The 21623-nt window shown below is 49.2% G+C and overlaps 1 protein-coding gene across 1 annotated transcript; it reads right to left on the reverse strand.

Moving 5' to 3' along the window:
• Positions 1-8946: 8946 nt before the first annotated feature.
• On the reverse strand, positions 8947-20014 carry si:dkeyp-122a9.1 (uncharacterized). Its single transcript, XM_052043850.1, has 3 exons — positions 19800-20014; positions 12484-13432; positions 8947-11091 (listed from the first exon to the last, which is right to left on the reverse strand). The coding sequence occupies exons 2-3, from the start codon at positions 13066-13068 to the stop codon at positions 10561-10563; spliced, it is 1116 nt and encodes a 371-aa protein (XP_051899810.1). The 5' UTR covers positions 13069-13432; positions 19800-20014; the 3' UTR covers positions 8947-10560.
• Between the last annotated feature and the right edge of the window lie 1609 nt (positions 20015-21623).

Here is a 21623-nt window from a genome sequence, read left to right on the forward strand (position 1 = left end):
ATTGGGCCACCAGCTTCATACTGACGCTGTACCTATCGAAATACACCTCTTACCATGAGAAACAGAGTCTGTCTGGCTACCATACCTGTGCCTCTCATAATACGATTAACCTCTGTTAGGTCACCCCTGAGCCCCCTTTGCTCCAGGGAAAACAAGCCAAGCCTATCCGCTCTCTCCACATGATGAACGTCCTCCAATCCCAGAAGGCCAGTACGTAGCAGAACACGGACCTAAAGTAGGCAACTGGTATGATTGTAGATAGGTTCAACGGTCAGTATGGGAATGGTGGACTGAATGGCCCATTTCTTCACTGTATGACTTTATAACTCTCTATCCCTCCAGCCCAACAGGTGCAGACGTTGGCGAGACCGACCTTGGAGTATTGTGTACAGCTTTAGTCGCCCTGTGAGAGGAAGGGCAACATTAAACTGGAAAGAGTGTGGAGAAGATTTAAGAGGATGGTGCCAGGACTCGAGTGCATGAGTATTAGGTTGCTGTTGGACAGGCTGGGACTTTATTCCTTGGAATGTCTGACGTTGAGGGCTGACCTTACAGAGGTGTTTAAAATCATGAGGTACAAAAGCGCAGGCACGGTCGTTTAGCGGTTAATGTATCGCTATTACAGCGCCAGCAACCAGGGTTCGATTCCCACCACTGTCTGTAAGGAGTTTGTATGTTCTCCCCGTGTCTGCGTGGGTTTCCTCCGGGTGCTCTGGTTTCCTCCCACATTCCAAAAAAAAAAGGACGTACAGGTTAGGAAGTTGTGGGCATGCTATGTTGGCGCCGGAAGCGTGGTGACACTTGCGAGCTGCCCCCAGAACACTCTACGCAAAAGACGCATTTCACTGTGTTTTGATGTACATGTGACTAATAAAGATTTCTTTAAAAAAAAGGCCATATCCTCAAAGTCCCCTTAAATTATATTGAAGCAGAAAGATCTGTTTTGGTAAGAAGAGAAAATGCTGAAAACAGCTCAGGCGGCATCTGTGGAAAGAGAATCAATGTTTCTGTTCGATGATGCTCCATCGGTGAAGGTGAGCGACTGGTGGCTGTAGTGACGCTTTCCTTTTATAGCTCATCTCCTGACCTTACGGTGAAAAAGTGGACTTTATCCTGGATGAACATTTGTTGAGTATATCGGGATCTCGCGTTGTCCAGCAGGTACAGCAACTTCATCCCCAACACCTTGAGCTCGTCAGTATCATCCGTAAGTAGGAACAAATCATCAACCTGTTTCTTCCTGCTGGAAAGCCCTTCTGAAACTCTTCAGCTTATTGGAGAAGAAATAAGCTGTTGAAGAACCTTTATTGACACGTGTGCTGAGCTTTGCCGTTTTCCCCCTTGTGGCAGACATACCCAGCTCTAGTGCCGCCCCTTTCTGGTAGACAGTCACGTCCAGCTTTACTGGTACAGTCTCTCGGCCCAGAACGTCCACCATCCCTTTGTCTCCACAGATGCTGCGAGACCTGCTGAGCTCCCCCAGTAGTTTGTTGTTTTATCCGGCTGTACGGATACCCCAACCCCCACCCCCCACCCCCAATCCCATCTGTGGCGGGGACGTCCAGGTACACTGCTAAATAATCCTGAAGATACTGGAAATCTAGAACAAAAACAGAAGATACTGGAGATACTCAGCAGGTGAATCCGCATCCCTGGGAAGAGAAACAGATTTCAGGTCGATGAAACCCCTTCCCCGACATGAAATGTTGATTCTGTTTCTCTTCACAGCAACATACCTCGGAGCTGGAGGAAATCAGCGGGTCGGGCAGCATCTATGGGGGGAAATGGACAGTCGACGTTTCGGGTCGAGAACTTTCATCAGAACTGCGAGGACCCTTGTCCAGTCCTGATCAAGGGTCTCGACCCAAAAGGTCGACTCTCCATTTCCCTCCACAGATGCTGCGTGACCCGTTGAGTTCCTCCAGCTCCTTGGTGTGTTGTTCCAGACTTCCAGCGTCCGAAGTCTCCAATGTCTCTTCTTTTACTTCAGGTGTACTTGCCGCCACCTTGTGGCAGTCGTGTCCACGTGTAACGCTGTCACGTTGTGACAGGTGTGTCCAGGTGTGTTGCAGTCACGTTGTGACATGTAGGTTCAGGTCTAATGCTGCCACCTTGTGGCTGTCGTGTCTGAGGACGCCGCTGTCACATTGTGGAGATACAAAGAATTCTGCAGACACTGGAATCTGGAGCAATACGCAAATAGTGCTGTAGAAACTCAACAGGTCAGGCAGCATCCGTGGAGGGAAATAAACAGTCGACGTTTCGGGCCAAGTCCCTTCATCGGGAATGGAAAGGAAGAGGACGGAAGCCAGAATAAGAAGGTCGGGGGAGCGGGAGGAGCACACACAGGCAGGGCATAGGTGAGTTCAGGTGAGAGGCGAGTCCAGGTGAGAGGGGGCAAGGTAGTGGGTGGAAGAGGGAGGGAGGATGGAATAAGCTTAGAGGTGATAGGTAGAAGCGGCAAAGGGCTGAAGAAGGAGGAATCCGGTAGGAGATGGCAGTGGACCATGGGATAAAGGATGGGGGAGGGGAGGAGAGGAGATGGGCAGGTCATCAAGGCGGGGGAAGGGAGCCACAGGAATGAGGGAAGACAAAGGAGTTGGGGGGAGGGAAAGAAAAAGAAGGGGGGAGTTACCGGAAGTTAGAGAAATCAATGTTGAGGCCATCAGATTGGAGACTCCCAAGGCGGAATATGAGGTGTCGTTCCTTCAACCTGCGCCGGGCCTCAACGTGGCCGTAGAGGACGCCGTGGGTAGACATGTTAGTATGGGAGTGGGATGAAGAATTGGTGGGTGGCCACCGGGAGATCCTGGCTGCTGCAGGGGACGGACGCGGTGGGCCGAAGGGCCTGTTTCCATGCAGTATCTCTCTGATTCCATTTCGGGTTGCCTTGTGGTGGATGTGTCGCATTTTTCAATCTCATTGACAACCCCCATATTCTACCACTCATCTACACACTGAAAGCAATCTACGGTAGCCAATTAACCTACCAACTCGCATGTCTTTCTCACACGGGGAGGAAACTGAAGCACCCAGCGGAAGCCCATTGATGTTACAAGGAGACGATGCAGATTCCACACAGATATCATCCGAGGTCGGGATTGAACCCGGGTTACTGGAGCTGTGGGGCAGCGGATCTACTGGCAGGTCTGGCTCAAAAAGACCTGGGCAGATCGCGCCTATGTAAATGCACCCAGCTACACCTTTGATCTGGAGGAAGTGAGCGGACTTGGAGAAGTCGTTCAATGTGAGAACAAGTTCATCCAGGTGAGTTGGTTAAGGGGACTCGCTGGGCTTCTGCTGAGGGGAGGGTCCTCAGATCATCCTGATGTGGGATGGAGGTGTAGAGGTATTATAGGTCCGTGGTAAAGATGAGTGTGTTCGGACCAGAGCATTGGAAATGGTGAAAGTGGCAGAGAGCATCAGAGGTGTCACAGGTATAAGTGGGATAGAAGCGGTCCAGAGGAAAAGTTTGGTGGAGCAAGGGCAGCTGAAACAAAGTGTCTGCCGGGACAGTCCTGCTTGTGGATTTTGGGAAGGAGTTAAAATTGGGCTCTGCGGATCTCTGACACTGTAAGTCCAGAAGCAGTATAGGGAAGATATCCAGTGGAAATGTGCTCCATCGCTCTCTGGGTGATGAATGTCCCGTATTCGAGATATGAGGAGGTGTCTGAGACCAGACTCCTGGCCTCTACGAATTACTCATTTATACTCAAAGCTCTTTTATACATTTATTAAAATACAGTAAACACCACATCTAATGTAATCTAAAATACCAGTAAAAACGTTGCATGGAATGTGACAGGAAGGAACAATAGAATTACATGATATAAAATGATACAAACTGCTGTGCGCGGTTATATTCTAATAAACCTGCTCTGCTTTAGCTTTCAATTACAAATTGGGATTCAACTCCCTGCATAAAAAACTTGTCCCTCACGTCGCCTTTAAACTCCCACCTCACCCCCACCCCCCACCCCCCGCCCCACCCACCACCTTAAAAGCATTGGAATTGCCAAATTTCTTTCGCCTCATGAGGAAGCAGGGGCGCTGGTGAGCTTTCTTGACCGTGGCGTCTACTGGTTGGACGAGGTCAGGCTAATGGTGATGTTCACTCCTTGGTACTTGAAACTCTCAACCCTCTTGTCCTCAGTACCATTGATGTAGACGGATGCATATGCACCGCCTTCCTCCCTTCCTGAAGTCGATGACAAGCCCTTTTTTTTGTTGACATTGAGGGAAAGGTTGTTGTCATGACACCATGTCACTAAGGTGTCTATCTGAGCTGGAAGAGAGCGGCGAGTCACCTGACTAGGTGATCTTTTTGTTTCCATCTCCATTTGCTTGTATATTTTAGTTATAAAAGGGAGGTAGTGTCTAGCGGAGCAGCCGTCGCTGGAGTGGCTATTGTTGAAGTGGTCTAGAGTCAGAGTGGGAATTTAGAGGCTTTGACTCAAGAGGCTTCGATCAGAAGAGACTGAGGCAAAAGAACACGTAAGGAGGGTAAGTTTGTCCTTTAATTATTGCTGTTTGTGGTCTTAGATTCCCTTAATAATGTGTAGGCAGGATAGCAGATATGGTAATGGAATGCTCCTCCTGTAGGATGTGGGAATTCAGGGAGATTGATGGTCTCCTTGATGACCGCACCTGCGTGAAGTGAGGCCAACTTCAGCTCCTGGAAGACCGGATTAAGGAGCTGGAGCTGGAGTTGGATGAACTGAGGTGCATCAGGGAGGCTGAGCGAATCATAGACAGGACGGTTGAGCAGGTGGTTACACCGAGAGGGCAGGATTCAGGAAGTGGATGGGCGAGCACCGAGAGAGGTAGGGGGAAAGAGAAGTCACCGCAGGGTCCCCCTGTGGCTATTTCTCTCAACAACAAGTATACCCCTTTGGATACTTCTAAAGGGGGATGACCTATGTGGGCAAGACAGCAACAGCCAAGACAGTAGCACTGTGGTCGGCTCTGAGGCTCCGAAGGGAAGGGTGAAGTCAGGCAGAGCGGTAGTCATAGAGGACTCGATAGTCAGGGGGACAGACAGGAGATTCTGCGGCCGCCGAAGAGACGCCAGGATGGTGTGTTGCCTCCTGGGTGCTGGGGTTCTGGATGTCTCGGAGCAGTTGCAGAATATTCTTAAGGGGAAGGGTGTGCAGCCAGAGGTCGCGATGCATATTGGGACCAATGACTTAGGCAGGACAGGGGTAGAGGACCTGCGCAATGAATATAAGGAGTTAGCAAGGAGGCTGAAGAGCAGGACCTCCAAGGTAGTAATCTCGGAATTAATTCTGGTGCCACAAACCAGTGAAGGAAAGAACAGGACGATAGCACAGACTAATGAGTGGCTGGGGAGATGGTGTAGGGGGCAGGGTTTCAAGTTCTTGGATCATTGGAACCTTTTCTGGGGAAGGGGTGACATGTACAAAGGAACGGGTTGCTACTGAACTGGAGGGGACCCAATATCCTGGCACGAAGGTTTGCTAATGCTGCTGAGGAAGATTTAAACTAGTTTCGCAGGGGGGTGGGAACCGGAAAAACAGGTCAGTAAGTGCGGGAGTGCGCAGGAAGTATGATGTCAGGGAATGTAGTGTTAGGTAGGTTCCTGATAACAGATGTGGTTGGATGAATGGTTTGAAGTGTTTGTACTATAATGCTCGGAGTGTTGTGGGCGAGAGTGATAAGCTTGGTGCCTGGATCGGTGCATGGAACTATGGTGTTGTGGCCATTGCAGAGACTTGGTTGAAGGAGGGACAGGAATGGGTGATCGATGTACCAGGGCTTCGAAGTTTTGGGAGGAATGGAGAGGGGGTAGAAGAGGAGGAGGAGTTGCTGTACTGATTGGGGATAATGTATCAGCTGCACTCCGGGGACAAATAATGGAGGGCTCAGATGCGGTCTATATGGGTGGAACTCGGGAATGGGAGGGGTGGAATCACTCTCTTGCGGGGTGTACTCTAGACATCCCAATGGCCACCGGGACGTTGAGGAACGGATATGCAAACAGATTAGGGAAACGTGTAAAAATTTCAGGGTTGTGGTCATGGGAGATTTCAACTTCCCTGATATGGATTGGGACCTTTTAGGTGCAGGGGGGTTGGATGGGGCGGAATTTGTTGGGTGTATCCATGGAGGGTTCCTGGATCAATGTGTTGACAGTACAACAGGGGGAGAGGTTGTTCTGGACCCGGTGTTTGTTGGGTGGTGAGCCTGGCCACGTGACTCGCCTATCAGTGGGTGCACAGTTGGGGAATCGTGACCACGGCTCATTAACGTTCAGGATAGTGATGTATGAGGATAGGTATGGGGCTGGGGGGGGGGGGGGGTTTAAGTTGGAGCAGGGCTAATTATGAAGGCATAAGGCAGGAACTGGGTAGAGTAAACTGCGAAAACCTTTTTGCTGGCAAGTCCATGTCGAGCATGTGGAAAGTGTTTAAGGATCAAATACACAGAGTACAGGATAGGTATGTCCCGATTATAAGGAAGGACATGAATGGGAAAATTAAGGGAATCTTGGATGTCCAGAGGAGTAATCAACTTAGGAAGAAAAAGGACAAGTTCTGTGGGATCAGACAGGGCAAGTGAGAACTATGGAGAAGCTAGAGGTGAACTCAAGAAAGGAATTAGGAAAGCCAGGTGGGGCCATGAAGAGTCCTTGGCGAGTAGGATTAGGGAGAGCCCAGAGGCGTACTGTACCTTCATCCGGAAAAGGAGGATGGCGAGGGAAGGGGTAGGACCACTGAGGGATAAAGAAGAGAATCTGTGTTTGGATACAGGGGTGTGGGTGAGGTTCTGAATGAGTATTTCTCTTCAGTATTTAACCAGGGAAGGGACATGCAGGGCGCAGAAATTGGAACTGAGGGCGTAAACATACTGGGGCACTTAGAGGTCAAGGAGGAGGTAGCGTTAGCTCTCCGGAACAGTATTAAGGTGGATGTCCATTAGCCCGATGGGATATACCCCAGGTTGCTGGGGGATGCGGGGGGGTGAGCTTGCTGGGGCCTTGACCGTATCTTTGTGTCCTCTTTGACCACGGGTGAGGTCCCGGATGACTGGTGAGTGGCTGATGTTATTCCTTTCTTTCGGAGGCAAAAGGGGGATGAATCTGGAGTTTCGCGTCAGTTGCGGGGAGGTTACTGGAGAGGATTCTTAGCGATGGAGTGTACGAGCATCTGGAATCCAATGGCTTGAATGGGAAGACCGGGCGTGGCTTTGTGCGGAGCAGGTCGTGTCTTTCTGGCCTGGTTGAGTTTTTTGACAGGGTGGCGAGAGAGATTGATGAGGGTGGAGCTGTGGATGTCGTCTGCATGGACATCGGTGGAGCGTTTGACAGGATCCCACGTGCTCGGTAGTTCGGGGAGCTTCAGATGCATGGGGTCAGTGGAGAATTATCTGTGTGGATCCGGGGCTGGCTTGCCCGTGGAGGACAGGGGGTGATGGTTGAGGGGACTTGTTTGGGTTGGAGGCCTGTGGGTAGTGGTGTTCCACGGGGATCTCTGCTGGGGCCTCTGCTGTGTGTGATGTACGCGAATGACCTGGATGAGTATGTTGGTGGATGGGTTGGTAGGTTTGCGGGCGATGCCAGGATTGGTGGAGTGGTGAATGGTGTGGAAGACTGGCGACGGATACGGCGTGAAGTGGATCGGTTGAAGATGTGGGCGGAGAGGTGACGGATGGAGTTTAACCCAGAAAAATGTGAGGTGTTGGTGGGACTAACGTCAAGAGGCATTATACTCTAAAGGGCAAGACCCTTAACAATGTTGAAGAGCAGAGAGACCTTGGGGTGCAAGTCCGTCACACATTGAAAGTGCTACGCAGGTGGAGAGGGTGGACGGGAGGACTTATGGAGTGTTGGCATTTATTGTTTGTGGTGTAGAGTCTAGGAATCGGTAAGTTATGATGCATCTCTATCGAACTCTGGTTGGGCCGCATTTGGAGTGTTGTGTGTAGTTCTGGTCGCCTCACTGCGGGAGGGATGCTGGGGCTTTGGGGAGGGTGCGGGGGAAGTTTGCTAGGGTGCTGCCTGGATTGGAGGACATGTGCTGTCGGGAGAGGCTGCACAAACTAGGTGGGGCTATGTAGGAGGGAAGGGTTAGATACAGTAGATCTTAGAGCAGGATAAAATATCGGCGCAACATTGTGCACGGAAAGAACTATACTCTGCTGTAGTGTTCTATGTTCTGTAAACTTGGGCTCTTTCCTCTGGAGCGGTGGAGGCTGAGGGGTGATCTGTTGGAGGTGTATGATGTTATGACGGGCATAGATAGGGTGGACAAGCAATATCTTTTTCCCATTATAGAACGATCCAATACCAGAGGGCATGCATTTTGTGTGAGGGGGAAGGTTCAGAACAGACGTGAAGGGTACTTTTTTTACTGAGAGAGTGGTGAATGCCTGGAATGCGTTGCCTGACAGGGTGGTGGAGGCAAATTCATTGAGGGGGTTGGATGGGCACATGAATGAGAGGAAAATAGAGAGATATGGGCATTCTGTAGGTCGGCGGGAATAGCTATGTCAGCACAACATTGTGGGCTGAAGGGGCTGTTCTGTGCTGTACTGTTCTATATTCTTAACGTCCAGTTTTCCACTACCAGTGGCCCGTGTTAAATCTAGAGCTACTTCTCCCTTACACCTATTCAGTCTGAACCCTTCTGGGTAGAGTAACACTAGTTAAGAAAGAGAGCTCTTTTATACATTTATTAAAATTCAGTAAACACCACATCCAATGTAATCTAAAATACCAGTAAAAAATGTGACATGGAATGTGACAAGAAGCAACAAAAGAATTACATGATATAAAATGATACAAACTGCTGTGCACTGTTATATTCTAATAAACCTGCACTGCTTCAGCTCTCAAGCATAAATTGGAATTCAAGTCCCATCTAACTCTCTCTACGTTTGATTTCGAAGGCAACGCACTGTGAAGTCACCCGAAGAATACACCTCCAATCCATACAGTCCTTCCTTGCCCACAGGACCTCCTGCAGTCATGTCCTGGGGCTGGGGTGATTGATCTCCAACAACTACAACCATCTTCCTTTGTGTGAATGTGACTCCAACCACTGAAGGTTTTCCATTGACTTCACTTTTATCCATTTTGATTTGGGCTACATATCCTACTCCACTTGCCTTAATCTATTCCAGACTAGGATTGTACAGAAATTCATTTTAAATACCCTTCAAACGAGGTTTTTATGCCGCTGAAGGAGCAATCATGCTTAAGAATTACGGGGTTGATTGGGATCCTGGGGTAGGTCATGGCCCGACTTAGTTTATCTACCGTAAAGATTCTGTGCGTGGGCTTTGCTTTAGGTGTTTGCTGCCTGTGCCTTCAGTTGCTCGGACGGGTTTTTAATAACGTTGTGTACATTGGCTCAGGGCCCTTGTACTGTAGGAGAACCCTCGGCCATGGACCAGAGGTTCGACAACTCTTTCAGAACACAAAAGCGTAATAACATAGATGCAGCGCAAGCATCTCACAGTTTGTGAGGGGCATTTCAAGGTTAGCCGCTGCTGTAATGCAAAATAAAGCGTCCTTATTAATTTCTGGAAAAGGTACTACAAGCCTGCAGTGTGAAGTCCGAGCTAATGTTGTGCTGTGGCTGGAAGCTCAGCTGTTTACTGTGAGCTCGCCGTCAGCGATATCCCGCAGCGCTCTGCCCGCGACAGCGAGACCGACACAACAGTCCAGATGCTGGAAGAGGCTCCTGTAAAGGTTTGTAAAATTATGAAAGGCATAGGTATGGGTAAGCAGTCCGATCTGTTCCTCAAGGTAGAAATGTCAAACACCAGAGAACGTGCTTTTAAGGTTAAAAGGGGAACGTTTATCGGCGACGTGAGGAGCGAGTTTTTTTTTTGTATTACCCAGAGAGTGCTAGGTGCCTGGAATAGGTCACCACGGGTAGTAGTGGAAGCAGACAGTTTGGTGGAGTCTAATAGGCTTTTAGATAGACGCACGAATATGAGGGGAATGGAGGAATGCGGATGATGCACAGGAGGAGGAGATTTAGTATAAATTGGCATCACGAACGACACGTCATCGTGGGCGGAATGGCCTGTCCGGTGCTGTACTGTTCCATGTTCTATTGGAGCAGGAATAGTCACCAGGCCCCTCACGCCTGTCCCGCTATTAAATATGATCCTGGCTGATCTGCCCCTTGCTTCAACTCCTCTGTTCCAGTTCCTGATAACCCCCAATTGGTCGATCTGTCAAATAGTTATCTACGTCCAGCTTAAATATATCCAATCATATGTCCTCCACCATCATTCGGGCCAAGAATCCAGAGATTCACCACGTTCTGTGAGAAGAAAGTTCTTCTCGCCTCAGTTTTAAATGACCCGCCTCTTGTCTTGTATCTTTGTCCCCTCGTTGATGTCGCGGCCGCTGGTGAAACGAACGTTTGACTTGGTGTCTGAGCCTTATTTGTTTAACCACTCTGTCCAAAATCAGGGTTGTTACTGAGCAGTTGAAAATCCTCCAGTCTTGTGCAGGTATTGTGGTGATGAGGTGGTGGTGTAACTTTACAATCCCTCGGGGCGTGTGCTTTGGCTGGTGGCTTTTCGTCAGTGGAATTTGGGGACGGGTTTGCCGAAGGATGTGAAATATATCTGAGTTTCCAGTTTGTGACTGCTGTTTGTAGCACCAGTTTCAAATCGGCGGTGTTGAGGAAGTGAATTCTGTCTTGGTTGAGTTGTGGTCGACCGCTGAACGCTCCCGGGTTGCAACAGTAAAGGTGAAAGACTCTCCAGTTGGATATTGTCACAAATTCGGTGAGGGGGAGATACACCTCTCTTAGGGTTGGGGTTAGCGGCAGCAGCATAATTTTCTGTTGACTGGTTGGATTGCTGTTGGCCCTGCTCTGTATTGCCCAGGTTCATTTTACCAATGAGCTTTCCGGCCTCCACCTCTGCACATTCTGTTGCTATTTTTTCCAATTCCTCCTTCATCTTGGTCCGTTTCTTTTCCGCCAGTTTTTGCTGAAACTTTTCCTCGTAATATCTCTCCTGAGTGCAGTCGGTACACTTGCACCACTGAAGGAAGTAAAAAACTACCAACAGGCTCACAGTCACCGCCAAGACAATAGCACCAATCCACTGTTTGGGTATAAAAATAAGAACCTGAGACGCAGAAACAAAAAAAGACCTTTACGCCTGCCCCAACATTCAATACGATTTTGCTTTCACAATGAGATCATCTTTTTCCTCAGTGCTCCCTTCTAACCCCATAACCTTTGCTTTCTAATCCAAGTTGTTGCGTTGAATGTACAGTGAGCGAGCCAGAGACTGACTGGTGGAGAATTTCAAAGGTTTACTACCCTACAAGTGAAGACAGTTCTCCTTAACTCACTCCCCAAACCCTGATTTTGACACTGTGACACCTGTTCCTGCACCTCCTCAGCCGGTGAAACGTTAACCTGGTATCCTATAAGTGTTTTGTACAGTTGAGTGAAATCACCCCTCATTCTTCAAGTGTATGTTCAGCTCTCCTCTTTGGATAAACCTGCCACCTCAGGAATCAATCTGGGGAATCTTGTGGCACGTACATATATTTCTAAACCGAACACAACATCCACAACATTGTCTACCTGCACTGCACTTTCTCTGTAGCTCCGTTACTCTGTACTGTTATTGTTTCTACCTGTACTACCTCAATGCACTCTGTACTAACTCAATGTAATGAATTGACCTGTACGATCGGTATGCAAGACAAGTTTCACACTGTACCTCAGTACAAGTGACAATAATAAATCAATACCAGAACCAACTAAGGAGCTGCATAGAGAAAGGAGTCTGATTTACTCTAATCGACCTGTTCTTGACACGATATCTTTAATAATCACATGTACAACACACAGTGCATCGTGTTCTGGGGCAGCCCGCCACACGTCCGGCGCCAACATATCATGCCCACAACTCCCTAACCCCAACACGTTTTTTTTTTGGAATGTGGGACGAAACCGGAGCACCCCGGAGGAAACCCCATAACCTGCGTGGGTACAAACTCCTTACAGGTAGCGGCGGGTATTGAACCCCTTCGATGGAGCTGTAATAGCGTTACGCTAACCGCTACACTACCGTGCCCTCTTGAGAAGGAGCAGGGAGATTACGCTGGAGTATCAGAAGACAGAGAATCTTAGAGCCCTTTAGGCCCACCTCGTTCACGCCGGCCGTGATGCCCATTGACCTAAAGCCATTTGACTGCACTTAGTGCGTATCCCTCTCCTCCGTTCATTTGCAAGTACCTGTCCAAGTACCTTTGAAATATAATTGTACCCGCCTCCACTGACCACCCTCTGTGTGGAAATCCTCTTATATCCCCTTCAAGTATTTCCTCTCTCACCATAGACGTGTGCCCTCTTGAGACTCCCTCCCTTTCTACCCATGTGCTGAGCGGCTTCTGGCAAACCAGGGACGTTCTGGAGCACGAACGGTTCACGAGCCAGAGTTGCGCACCGTTACAGTCACACACTTGCTGAGAGTACTCACTTGAGACGCAGTGCAAAGGCGGCGCTCTTCGAGGGAAGCTGTGATGTTGCAAAAGTCTTTGCATTTCGGAATGCGGGCCGTCTGATTGTTTGACGGTAACCAATAACAGGTATAGTAATCCCCGTCCAGTAACAGAATGACTACCCATATGATAGATGGGATCGATACTTTCATCAATGTGGCCAGTCCAAATAGCCATTGTCTGCAGGTGCAGTAGTTCTTACAGCAACCCTGGGTGCTGCTGGTCTCATCGCGACTGAGGGTGTGGGAGGTCTCACCCTGACTGGGGGTGGGGGAGGTCTCACCGCGACGGGGGCAGTAGCAGACCGCACACTTGAGCAGTCTCCGTGAAGCCGGTAACGTCAGCAAACTGACCATAAAGAAGAAAGTTGCAGGCGTAATAAAAGTAGTCAAGGCGTAGGTCCGGTTCCATTCCGGATCACAAGGACACCGGTTGTTTTTCTCCATCATGTATTCAATTCCATACAGGACTGCTGTTAACGCCGCATTCTGAGTGACTTTCGCTACGGAGGGACAAATCTTCAAAATGGCTTCTTTCAAGAGTTTGAAAGCTTCCAGTGCCATTGAAAACCTCGCTTTAAGTCGGTTCCAACACGCAGTAAATCAGCCGCGGCGAGCGTGCAGGAGCTTTTAATTGATCTGTTAAACTCCACCCGGAGGGGGAGGATACTGAGGGGCTGTCGGAATAATTTTAAACTCCAAAGTTAGTTTCGCCCTCCCCCTGCCTCGAGTGAGCTTCGGACTCTAAGCCAGAGTCTTTCCCATGCCTGCAGTGAAGGAAAAGCGGGCACGCTGCCTGTTGTGCAAAGAGAACGCTGAATTTCAGCGGGGAAGGTGGTGTTAAAATTGTGAGCGACTGTCCTCTTGCTCTGGACACCCACTGGCGCCCGCGCCGTCGTCCAACCGGTAGCGGCAGACTTGTTCCTTCCTACAGATGGAAAGGCGCATTAACATAAGGTTTGTGATAGCGGGGATTTCAATGATCCAAACACAGACAGCGTCATCAATAATATAAGGGGCAAGTAGACGGAGGACTTTCTGAAGGTTGTTCAGAGGAAGATTTTAATTAAAATGCAGCCTGTCGGACAAGAAATGGAACGGCCCGGGACCTGAGAATTAGCAAGGCCAAGTTTAGAAAGTCTCAGTTAGGGGACGTCTTGCTTGTCTGTCAATGAGAGGGGTCCTCCCTGTCAAATCCTTCCTGCACAGCTGGAGGCTCACTCCTCCCACACGCTGTTCTCGACTTGGCTGCAGTGTGGATCAGATAATGGCTCAGCTCCTCGTGGACAGTGCAGTTGCAAGTAGGGGCCTACTTCTGCAAAGGGATGCAAGGATCCTTTTCGAGTAGCGGTGTTATAGAGGACTTTCTGATCGACGTGCTGTGTCCATGGACTCACATCTAGAGAACCATCTAATGCTGCTGGAAGATCATCAACTAAAAATGGACAGTCGACGTTTCAGGTCTGGACCCTTCACCTGGATCGCCAGTATAAAAAAAGGCGGGGGTGGTGTGTGGGGGGAAGGAGTAGAGCGACAGCAGGCAGGTGATAGGTGGATCCGTGTGAGCAAAGTGACGGACAGGTGAGGGAGGGGTGGAGTAGGAATGATGTCAGAAGCTAGGGGGGCAGGCGGAAGTGACAAAGGGCTGACGTGGATGGGATCTGATCGGAGAGGACGGTGGACCATGGAATAAAGGGAAGGAGGAGTGTGTGTGGGTGACGGACACATGGAGAGGGTGGGTGGGGGGGGGGTAAAAGAAGGTGGTGGGGGCCAGTGGGATGAGAGGAAGAAACAGGAAAGGGATAGAGGGGAGTGGTTACTGGGAGTTAGAGAATTTGATGTTTATGCCGTCAGGTTGGAGACCGCCAAGGTGGAATATGAGGTGCTGTCTCTGCAATCTTCGCCTCTTCTCGATCCGGCAGTAGAGAAAGCCTCAAACAGACACGTCGGGGGTGGGAATGGGAAGAGGAACTAAAATGTCCAGCCACCGGGAGATCCCGGCTGGTTCGGGGTACAGAGCCCAGGTGCTCGACGAAGCGGTGTCCCAGCCCGTGCCGGGTCTCACCGATGTAGAGGAGGCCGCACCGGAGCACCGCATGCCATATATCACACCGAGGGATTGATATTTTAAGGACTGCCTCACCTGGAAGGACTGTTGGGAGCCCTGGCTAATGGTGAGGGAGGAGGTGAAGGAGCAGGTGTAACATTTAGCGTGGCTGCGGGGGATAAGTGCCCGGAGGGGGATCGGTGGGGAGAGATGAGCGGACAAGGGAGTCACGGAGGGAGTGATCCCTGCAGAAAGCGGAGAGGGAACGGGAGAGGAAGATGTGCCCGGTGGTTTCGACCCCGTTGGAGATGGCAGAAGTTGCGGAGAATGGTATGTTGGATGCGTAGGCTACTGGTGTGGTAGGTGAGGACTCGGGGAACTCTATCCCGGTTATGACTGGGGGCGAAGGATGGGACGAGGGCAGAAGTCTGTGAAATAGCTGCAGGCTACATCGATAGCAGTGAGGGGAGGGGAGACCCCGTTTTTTGGACAGGAGGGCCTCATAATGAGAACAGATGCGGTGAAGACAGAGGAACTGAGAAAAAGGAATAGCTTCCTTGCAAGTGACAGGGTGGGAAGAGGTGTAGTTGAGGTAACTGTGGGAGTCAGTGGGTTTGTAGAAGATGTCGGTGGATAATCTGTCTCCTGAGATGGAGACAGAGAGATCAGGAAAGGGGAGAGAGGTGTCGGAGATAGACCAAGTGAATTTGAGGGCGGGGTGGAAGTTGACAGCGAAGTTGATGAAATTAACGAGCTCCGCACGGGTACAGTAAGTGGCACAAATTCAGTGGACAGTGTAGCGGAGAAGGAGTTGGGGAGAGTTGTCGGTGTAGGTTTGGAACATGGATTGCTCCATGTAGCCAATGAAAAGGCCGGCATAACTGACCGACGCGAATGACCATGGCTACATCTTTGGTTAGGAGAACGTGGGAGGAGCAAAAGTCCCACCCCCCAACCATCCCGCTCCCACCCTGGGAACCTTCCACCTGCCCCTACACCACCTCCATCACCTCCATCCAGGGACCCAAACAGTCCTTTCAGGTGAGACAGAGATTCACCTGCACCTCCCTTAATATCATCGACTGCATTCGGTGCTCCAAGTGTGGCCTCCTCTACATTGGCGAGACCAAACGCAGACTCGGTGACCTTTTCGCAGAACACCTGCACTCTGTCCGTAACCGCGATCTGCATCGCCCCGTTGCCAGTCACTTCAACTCCTCCTCCCACACTATCACTGATATGTGAGTCCTCGGCCTCCTCCACTGCCAGGAGAATTCCAAGCGCAAACTGGAGGAACAGCACCTCATTTTCCATCTTGGAAGCTTACAGCCTAACGCCATGAACATTGATTTCTCCCACTTTACCTAATCCTCACCTTTGACCCATCCGTCGGTGGATCTGCTCTCTCCTCCTCTCTCGCACCTGCCTATCACTATCTCTCACCTGCATCTACCAATCAACACCTTGTGCCCACCCCGCCTCCCCTCTTTTCTCCACCTATCTCTGTTCTGCTTTTCTCCCGTATATATTGGGCGTCCTCTTTTCCTATCTTCAGTTCAGAAGAAGGGTCTTGACCGAAACGTTGACCACCTGTTTTTATCCACCGATGCTGCATGGCCTGCTGAGTTCCTCCAGCATCATCGTGGTTTACATCTTTTTTTCCAAGTAGGCTCAATGGCTTTAATACTTCAGTGCAGCGGCTGAAGCCTACTTGCTGGATGTCTGCTCTCTTTCACTTATTGTGAACGCAGTTGTTGTAATGAACAACAGAAACACCCAGCTCCAGATTTCAATGGTCTGGCTGTTGATTGCATCACCTTGGGCAAAGCAGGCACATAAGAATCACTGGAGGACCAATCCAAAGCGTTAGCAACATTTCATACTCCACAGTGCCAATGACAGTATCGCTGGGCCATTCATCCAGAGGGCTGTCTGTCTGGAGTGACCTGCACAGAGGCACACACAAACACACACACACACACACACACACACACACACACAGAGGCACACGCACACAGAGGCACACACACAGGCAGACACATACAAACACAGAGGCACACACAGACATACAGAGGCACACACACATGTACACATATATCCACATGCATACACATATATATGCACCCCTCCACCCCCATACACACACACACACACACACACACACACACACACACCTGCAGACGCACGTACTGGTTTCACTTTTTAGTAAACATCTAACAGTGGTTTACAACGATTGCTCGCTGTCATTTAAAACAGTGCAGAGACAGGGCAGGGATGGATTCTGAATATTCCTGGATTTCAGTGTTTTGAAAGGGATGGGGAGGGGGGGAAGAGGAGGAGGGGTGGCGTTACTGCTCAGGGATACTATTACAGCTGCAGAAACGGTGGATAATGTAGAAGGATCCTCCCTAGAGTCAGTATGGGTGGAAGTTAGGAACAAGAAAGGAGCAGTTACTTTACTGGGAGTTTTCTGTAGGTCCTGTGGTAGAAGCAAGGATATGAGGAGCAGATTGGGAGGCAGATTTTGGAAAGGTGCAAGAATAACAGGGTTGTTATCACGGGAGACTTCTACTTCCCAAATATTAATTGGCACCTAGTTTGTACCAAGTGTTTAGAAGTGGCAGAGTTTGTTCAGTGTCCAGGATGGACTTCTGTCAGAGTATGTTGACTGACCGAAGAAGGGGATGCCATATTAGATCTAGTATTAGGTAATGAACAAGGTCAGGTGACAGATCTGTCAGTGGGTGGGCATTTGGGGGACAGTGACCACCGCTCCATAACCTTTAGCATTGTCATGGACAAGGACAGAAGCAAAGAGGACGGGAAGATATTTAATTCGGGAAGGGCAAATTATGAGGCTATAAGGCTAGAAATTGCGACTGTAAATTGGGATGACATTTTTGAAGGGAAATGTACTATGGAGATGTGCTTGTTGTTCAGGGATCTCTTGCAGGAGGCTAGGGATAAATTTGCCCCGCTGAGGCAGAGAAGGAATGGCAGGGTGAAGGAATCATGGGTGACGAGAGGTTGAACATCTAGTCAGGAGGAAGAAGATAGCATACATAAGGTGTAGACAGCAAGGATCAGACAGGGCTCGTGAGGAATAGAGAGTAGCGAGGACGGAACAAGAAGGGGCTGAGGAGAGCAAGAAGGGGACATGACAATGCCTTGGCGAGTAGGGTTAAGGAAAATCCCATGTTATTTTTTCACTTTTGTGAAGAGCAGAAGGATGACTAGAGTAAAGGTAGGACCGATTAGAGACAAAGATGGGAAGATGTGCCTGGAAGCTGTGGGTGTGGGTGAGGTCCTCAATGAATACTTCTCTTCAGTATTCACCAAGGAGAGGGGTTTTTATGACGCTGAGGACAGAGTTGCTAAGGTTAATGTTTTAGAGTATATTAATATCAAGAGAGGAGATGTGTTGGAGCAGTTAAAAATATTAGGACAGATAAGTCCCCAGGGTCCGACGGAATATTCCCCAGGCTGCTCCGAGAGGCGAGGGAGGAAATCGCTGAACCGTTGGCTGGGATCTTTGAGTCCTTGTTGTCCACGGGAATGGTACCAGAGGATTGAAGGGTGGAAAATGTTGTTGCCTTATTCAAAAAAGTTAGTAGGGATAGTCCAGGGAATTATTGACCAGTGAGCCTGACGTCTGTGGTGGGCAAGCTGTTGGAAAGGATCCTTAGAGATGAGATCTGTGGGCATTGAGAGAATCATGGTCTGATCAGGGACAGCCAGTATGGCTTTGTGAAGGGCGGATCATGTCTCACAAGCCTTGTAGGGTTCTTTGAGGAGGTGACCAGGCAGATCGATGAGGGTAGTGCAGTATATGTGGTCTACATGGATTTTAGTAAGGCATTTGAAAAGGTTCCACATGGTAGGCTTCTCCGGAAGGTCAGAAGGCATGGGATCCAGGGAAGCTTGGCCGTGTGGACTCAGAATTGGCTTGCCATAGAAAGCAGAGTGTTATGGTAGAGGGAGTGCATTCAGATTTGAGGGCTGTGACTAGCAATGTTCCACAAGGATCGGTTCTTGGACCTCTGCTTTTCGTGATTTTTATTAATGACTTGGATGAGGGAGTAGCAGGGTGGGTTGGCAAGTTTGCAGACGACACAAAGGTTGGTGGTGTTGTGGATAGTGTGTAGGATTGTCGAAGATTGCAGAGGAATATTGATAGAATGCAGAGCTGGGCTAAGAAGTGGCAGATATAGTTCAATCCGGAGAAGTGTGAGGTGGTACACTTTGGAAGGACAAACTCCAAGGCGGAATACAAAGTTAATGGCAGGATTCTGGGTAGTGTGGAGGAGCAGAGGGATCTGGGGGTTCATATCCACAGATCCCAGAAATAGCCTCGCAGGTGGATAGGGTAGATAAGAAAGCGTATGGGATGTTAGCTTTCATAAGTCGTGGGATCGAGTTTAGGAGCCACGAGCTAATGATGCAGCTCTACAAAACTCGGGTTAGACCACACTTAGAGTACTGTGTCCAGTTCTGGTCGCCTCATTATTAGAAGGATGTGGAAGCGTTGGAAAGGGTGCAGAGGAGATGTACCAGAATGCTGCCTGGATTGGAGAGTATGGATTATGAGGAGAGACTAAGGGAGCTAGGACTTTACTCTTTGGAGAGAAGGAGGATGAGGGGAGACACGATAGAGGTATACAAAATATTAAGAGGAATAGATAGAGTAGACAGCCAGCGCCTCTTTCCCAGGGCACCAATGCTCAATACAAGAGGGCATGGCTTTAAGTTAATGGTGGGAAGTTCAATGGAGATATCAGAGGAAGGTTTTTTACCCAGAGAGTGATTGGGGCATGGAATGCGCTGCCTGGGGGGGGGGTGGAGGCAGGTACATTGGTCAAATTCAAGAGATTGCTAGATAAGCATATGGAGGAATTTAAAGTCGAGGGATATGGGGGAGGTAGAGGTTATATAGTCTTAGGCGAGGTTTAAAGGTCAGCACAACATTGTGGGCCGAAGGTCCTGTATTGTGCTGTACTGTTCTATGGTTCTATGGTTGCAAAAGGTGCTCCCGTTGTTCATAAACAGGAAACCTGAAGCCCACCACTGAAGCTGCAAAGTGACAAAGGTGCTAAATTGCACAGTTACGTCCTGAAGTTGTCTCGTTACGTAAACATGTTTGCCTATCATTGGACACATCCTGCGAGATGTTTGCTTTGATAAAACTATGAAAAGGAAATCGGATTGATTTCTTGAAAAACGAAACACACAAACACCAAGCGACACTTACATGCTGAATTTCGACTTCAGTCTCCAGTGTTGCCAAGGATAGGCCTGGCCTCATTGCTACATAACCTCCCATTCATTTCCACATTTCTGCACGACCTGTTCTCCTTGGAAAAGTACAAACAAAAAGTACAAACAGGTGCACAACTGTTGTTAAATTCATAATGTCCTTCAGTCTAGAGTTCGTAGAAGTCACCACAGCCACTTATGTGGCCTCTTTGAGCAATACATACTTCAAATGTTTGAGAGTCTTTTACACATGGCCCAGCCCCTCAATGTCTAGTAGTGCTCTGACCTTAGCGCAGTCTTGCACCGCGTTGATGATCTTGCAGCCGCGCTTGATGTTTGTCTTGGTATGCGTTCCAGGAATCAGCCCGCAGATTAGAGAGCACTCTGCTACACAGCGGTTCCGGATGCACCTCGACAACGACCCTTTTCCTTTCCCATCCTTTTCCAGACCTTCTTTGCAAATGCACAGTCCGCAATGTCTCATCCTCATCGCGGCCATCTCGGGGGCAGTGTGTGCTGCGGGTTAGGGCGCTGATCTGACAGGGAGGGCCTTGCCTTCCTGAAATATTTTTTTTACCATGGAGAACAGGTCGTGCGGAAACGTGCAACTGAATGGGAGGTTATGTAGCAATGCGGTCAGGCCCATCCTTGGCAACACTACAGACTCAGGTCGAAACTCAGCATCTAAGTGTCGCTCGGTGTTTGTGTGTTTCGTTTCTCACGAAATGAATTCGATTTCCTTTACATAGTTTTATCAAAGCAAACATCTCGCAGGAGAAAACAAACATGTTTTCGTAACGAGACAACTTCAGGACAGAACTGTGCAATTTGGCACCGTAGTCACTTTTCAGCTTCAGTGGTGGGTTTCAGGTTTCCTGTTTATGAACAACTGGATCACTGTTTGAAGAACAGTGAGCAATCTCTGTAAACCGCAGTTAGGCGTTTACTTAAAAGTTAAACCAGTACGTTCGACTGTACGTGTGTGTGTGTGTGTGTGTGTGTGTGTGTGTGTGTGTGTGTGTGTGTGTGTGTGTGTGTGTGTGTGTGTGTGTGCATATACCTGCATGTGTGTATGTATGTACATATACGTGTGTGTGCATATACCTGCATGTGTGTATGTATGTACATATACGTGTGTGTGTGTGTGCATATACCTGCATGTGTGTATGTATGTACATATACGTATGTGTGTGTGTGTATGTGTGTGCATATACCTGCATGTGTGTATGTATGTACATATACGTGTGTGTGTGCATATACCTGCATGTGTGTATGTATGTACATATACGCGTGTGTGTGTGTGTGTGTGTGTGTGTGTGTGTGTGTGTGTGTGTGTGTGTGTGTGTGTGTGTGTGTGGGTGGGTGGGTGGGTGGGTGCGTGCGTGCGCGCGCGCCTCTTTGCAGGTCACTCCAGACAGGCAGCCTTCTGGTCAATGGCACTGTAAATCTTTGGTTTGGTTCTCCAGTGATCCCTATGTGCCTGCTTTGCCCAAGGTGATGCAATCAACAGCCAGGCCATTGAAATTTGGAGTTGGGTGTTGCTGTTTTTCATTACAACAACTGCAGTCACAACAAGTGGAAGGGAACAGACATCCAGCAAGTAGGCTTGATCCTCTGCACTGAAGTATTAAAGCCATTGAGCCTACTTGGAAAAAAGATGTAAACCACGATGATGCTGGAGGAACTCAGCAGGCCATGCAGCGTCCGTGGAGGAAAGCAGGCGGTCAACGTTTCGGGTGAGGACACTTCTTCAGGACTGAAGATAGGAAAAGGGGAAGCTTATAGGAGAGAAAAGCAGAGCAGTGATAGGTGGAGAAAA

This window comes from Pristis pectinata, chromosome 34, assembly GCF_009764475.1.
Source record: "Pristis pectinata isolate sPriPec2 chromosome 34, sPriPec2.1.pri, whole genome shotgun sequence".
NCBI lineage: Eukaryota > Metazoa > Chordata > Chondrichthyes > Rhinopristiformes > Pristidae > Pristis > Pristis pectinata.

What these genes read in the sequence shown, in the direction of transcription:
- si:dkeyp-122a9.1 (XM_052043850.1), bottom strand. Translation starts at nt 13,068, where the DNA reads ATGGCACTGGAAGCTTTCAAACTCTTGAAAGAAGCCATTTTGAAGATT. An exon ending in GCCTTTGCACTGCGTCTCAA is followed by an intron (nt 11,092 to 12,483) that starts GTGAGTACTCTC and finishes ATACCCAAACAG; the next exon opens with TGGATTGGTGCTATTGTCTT.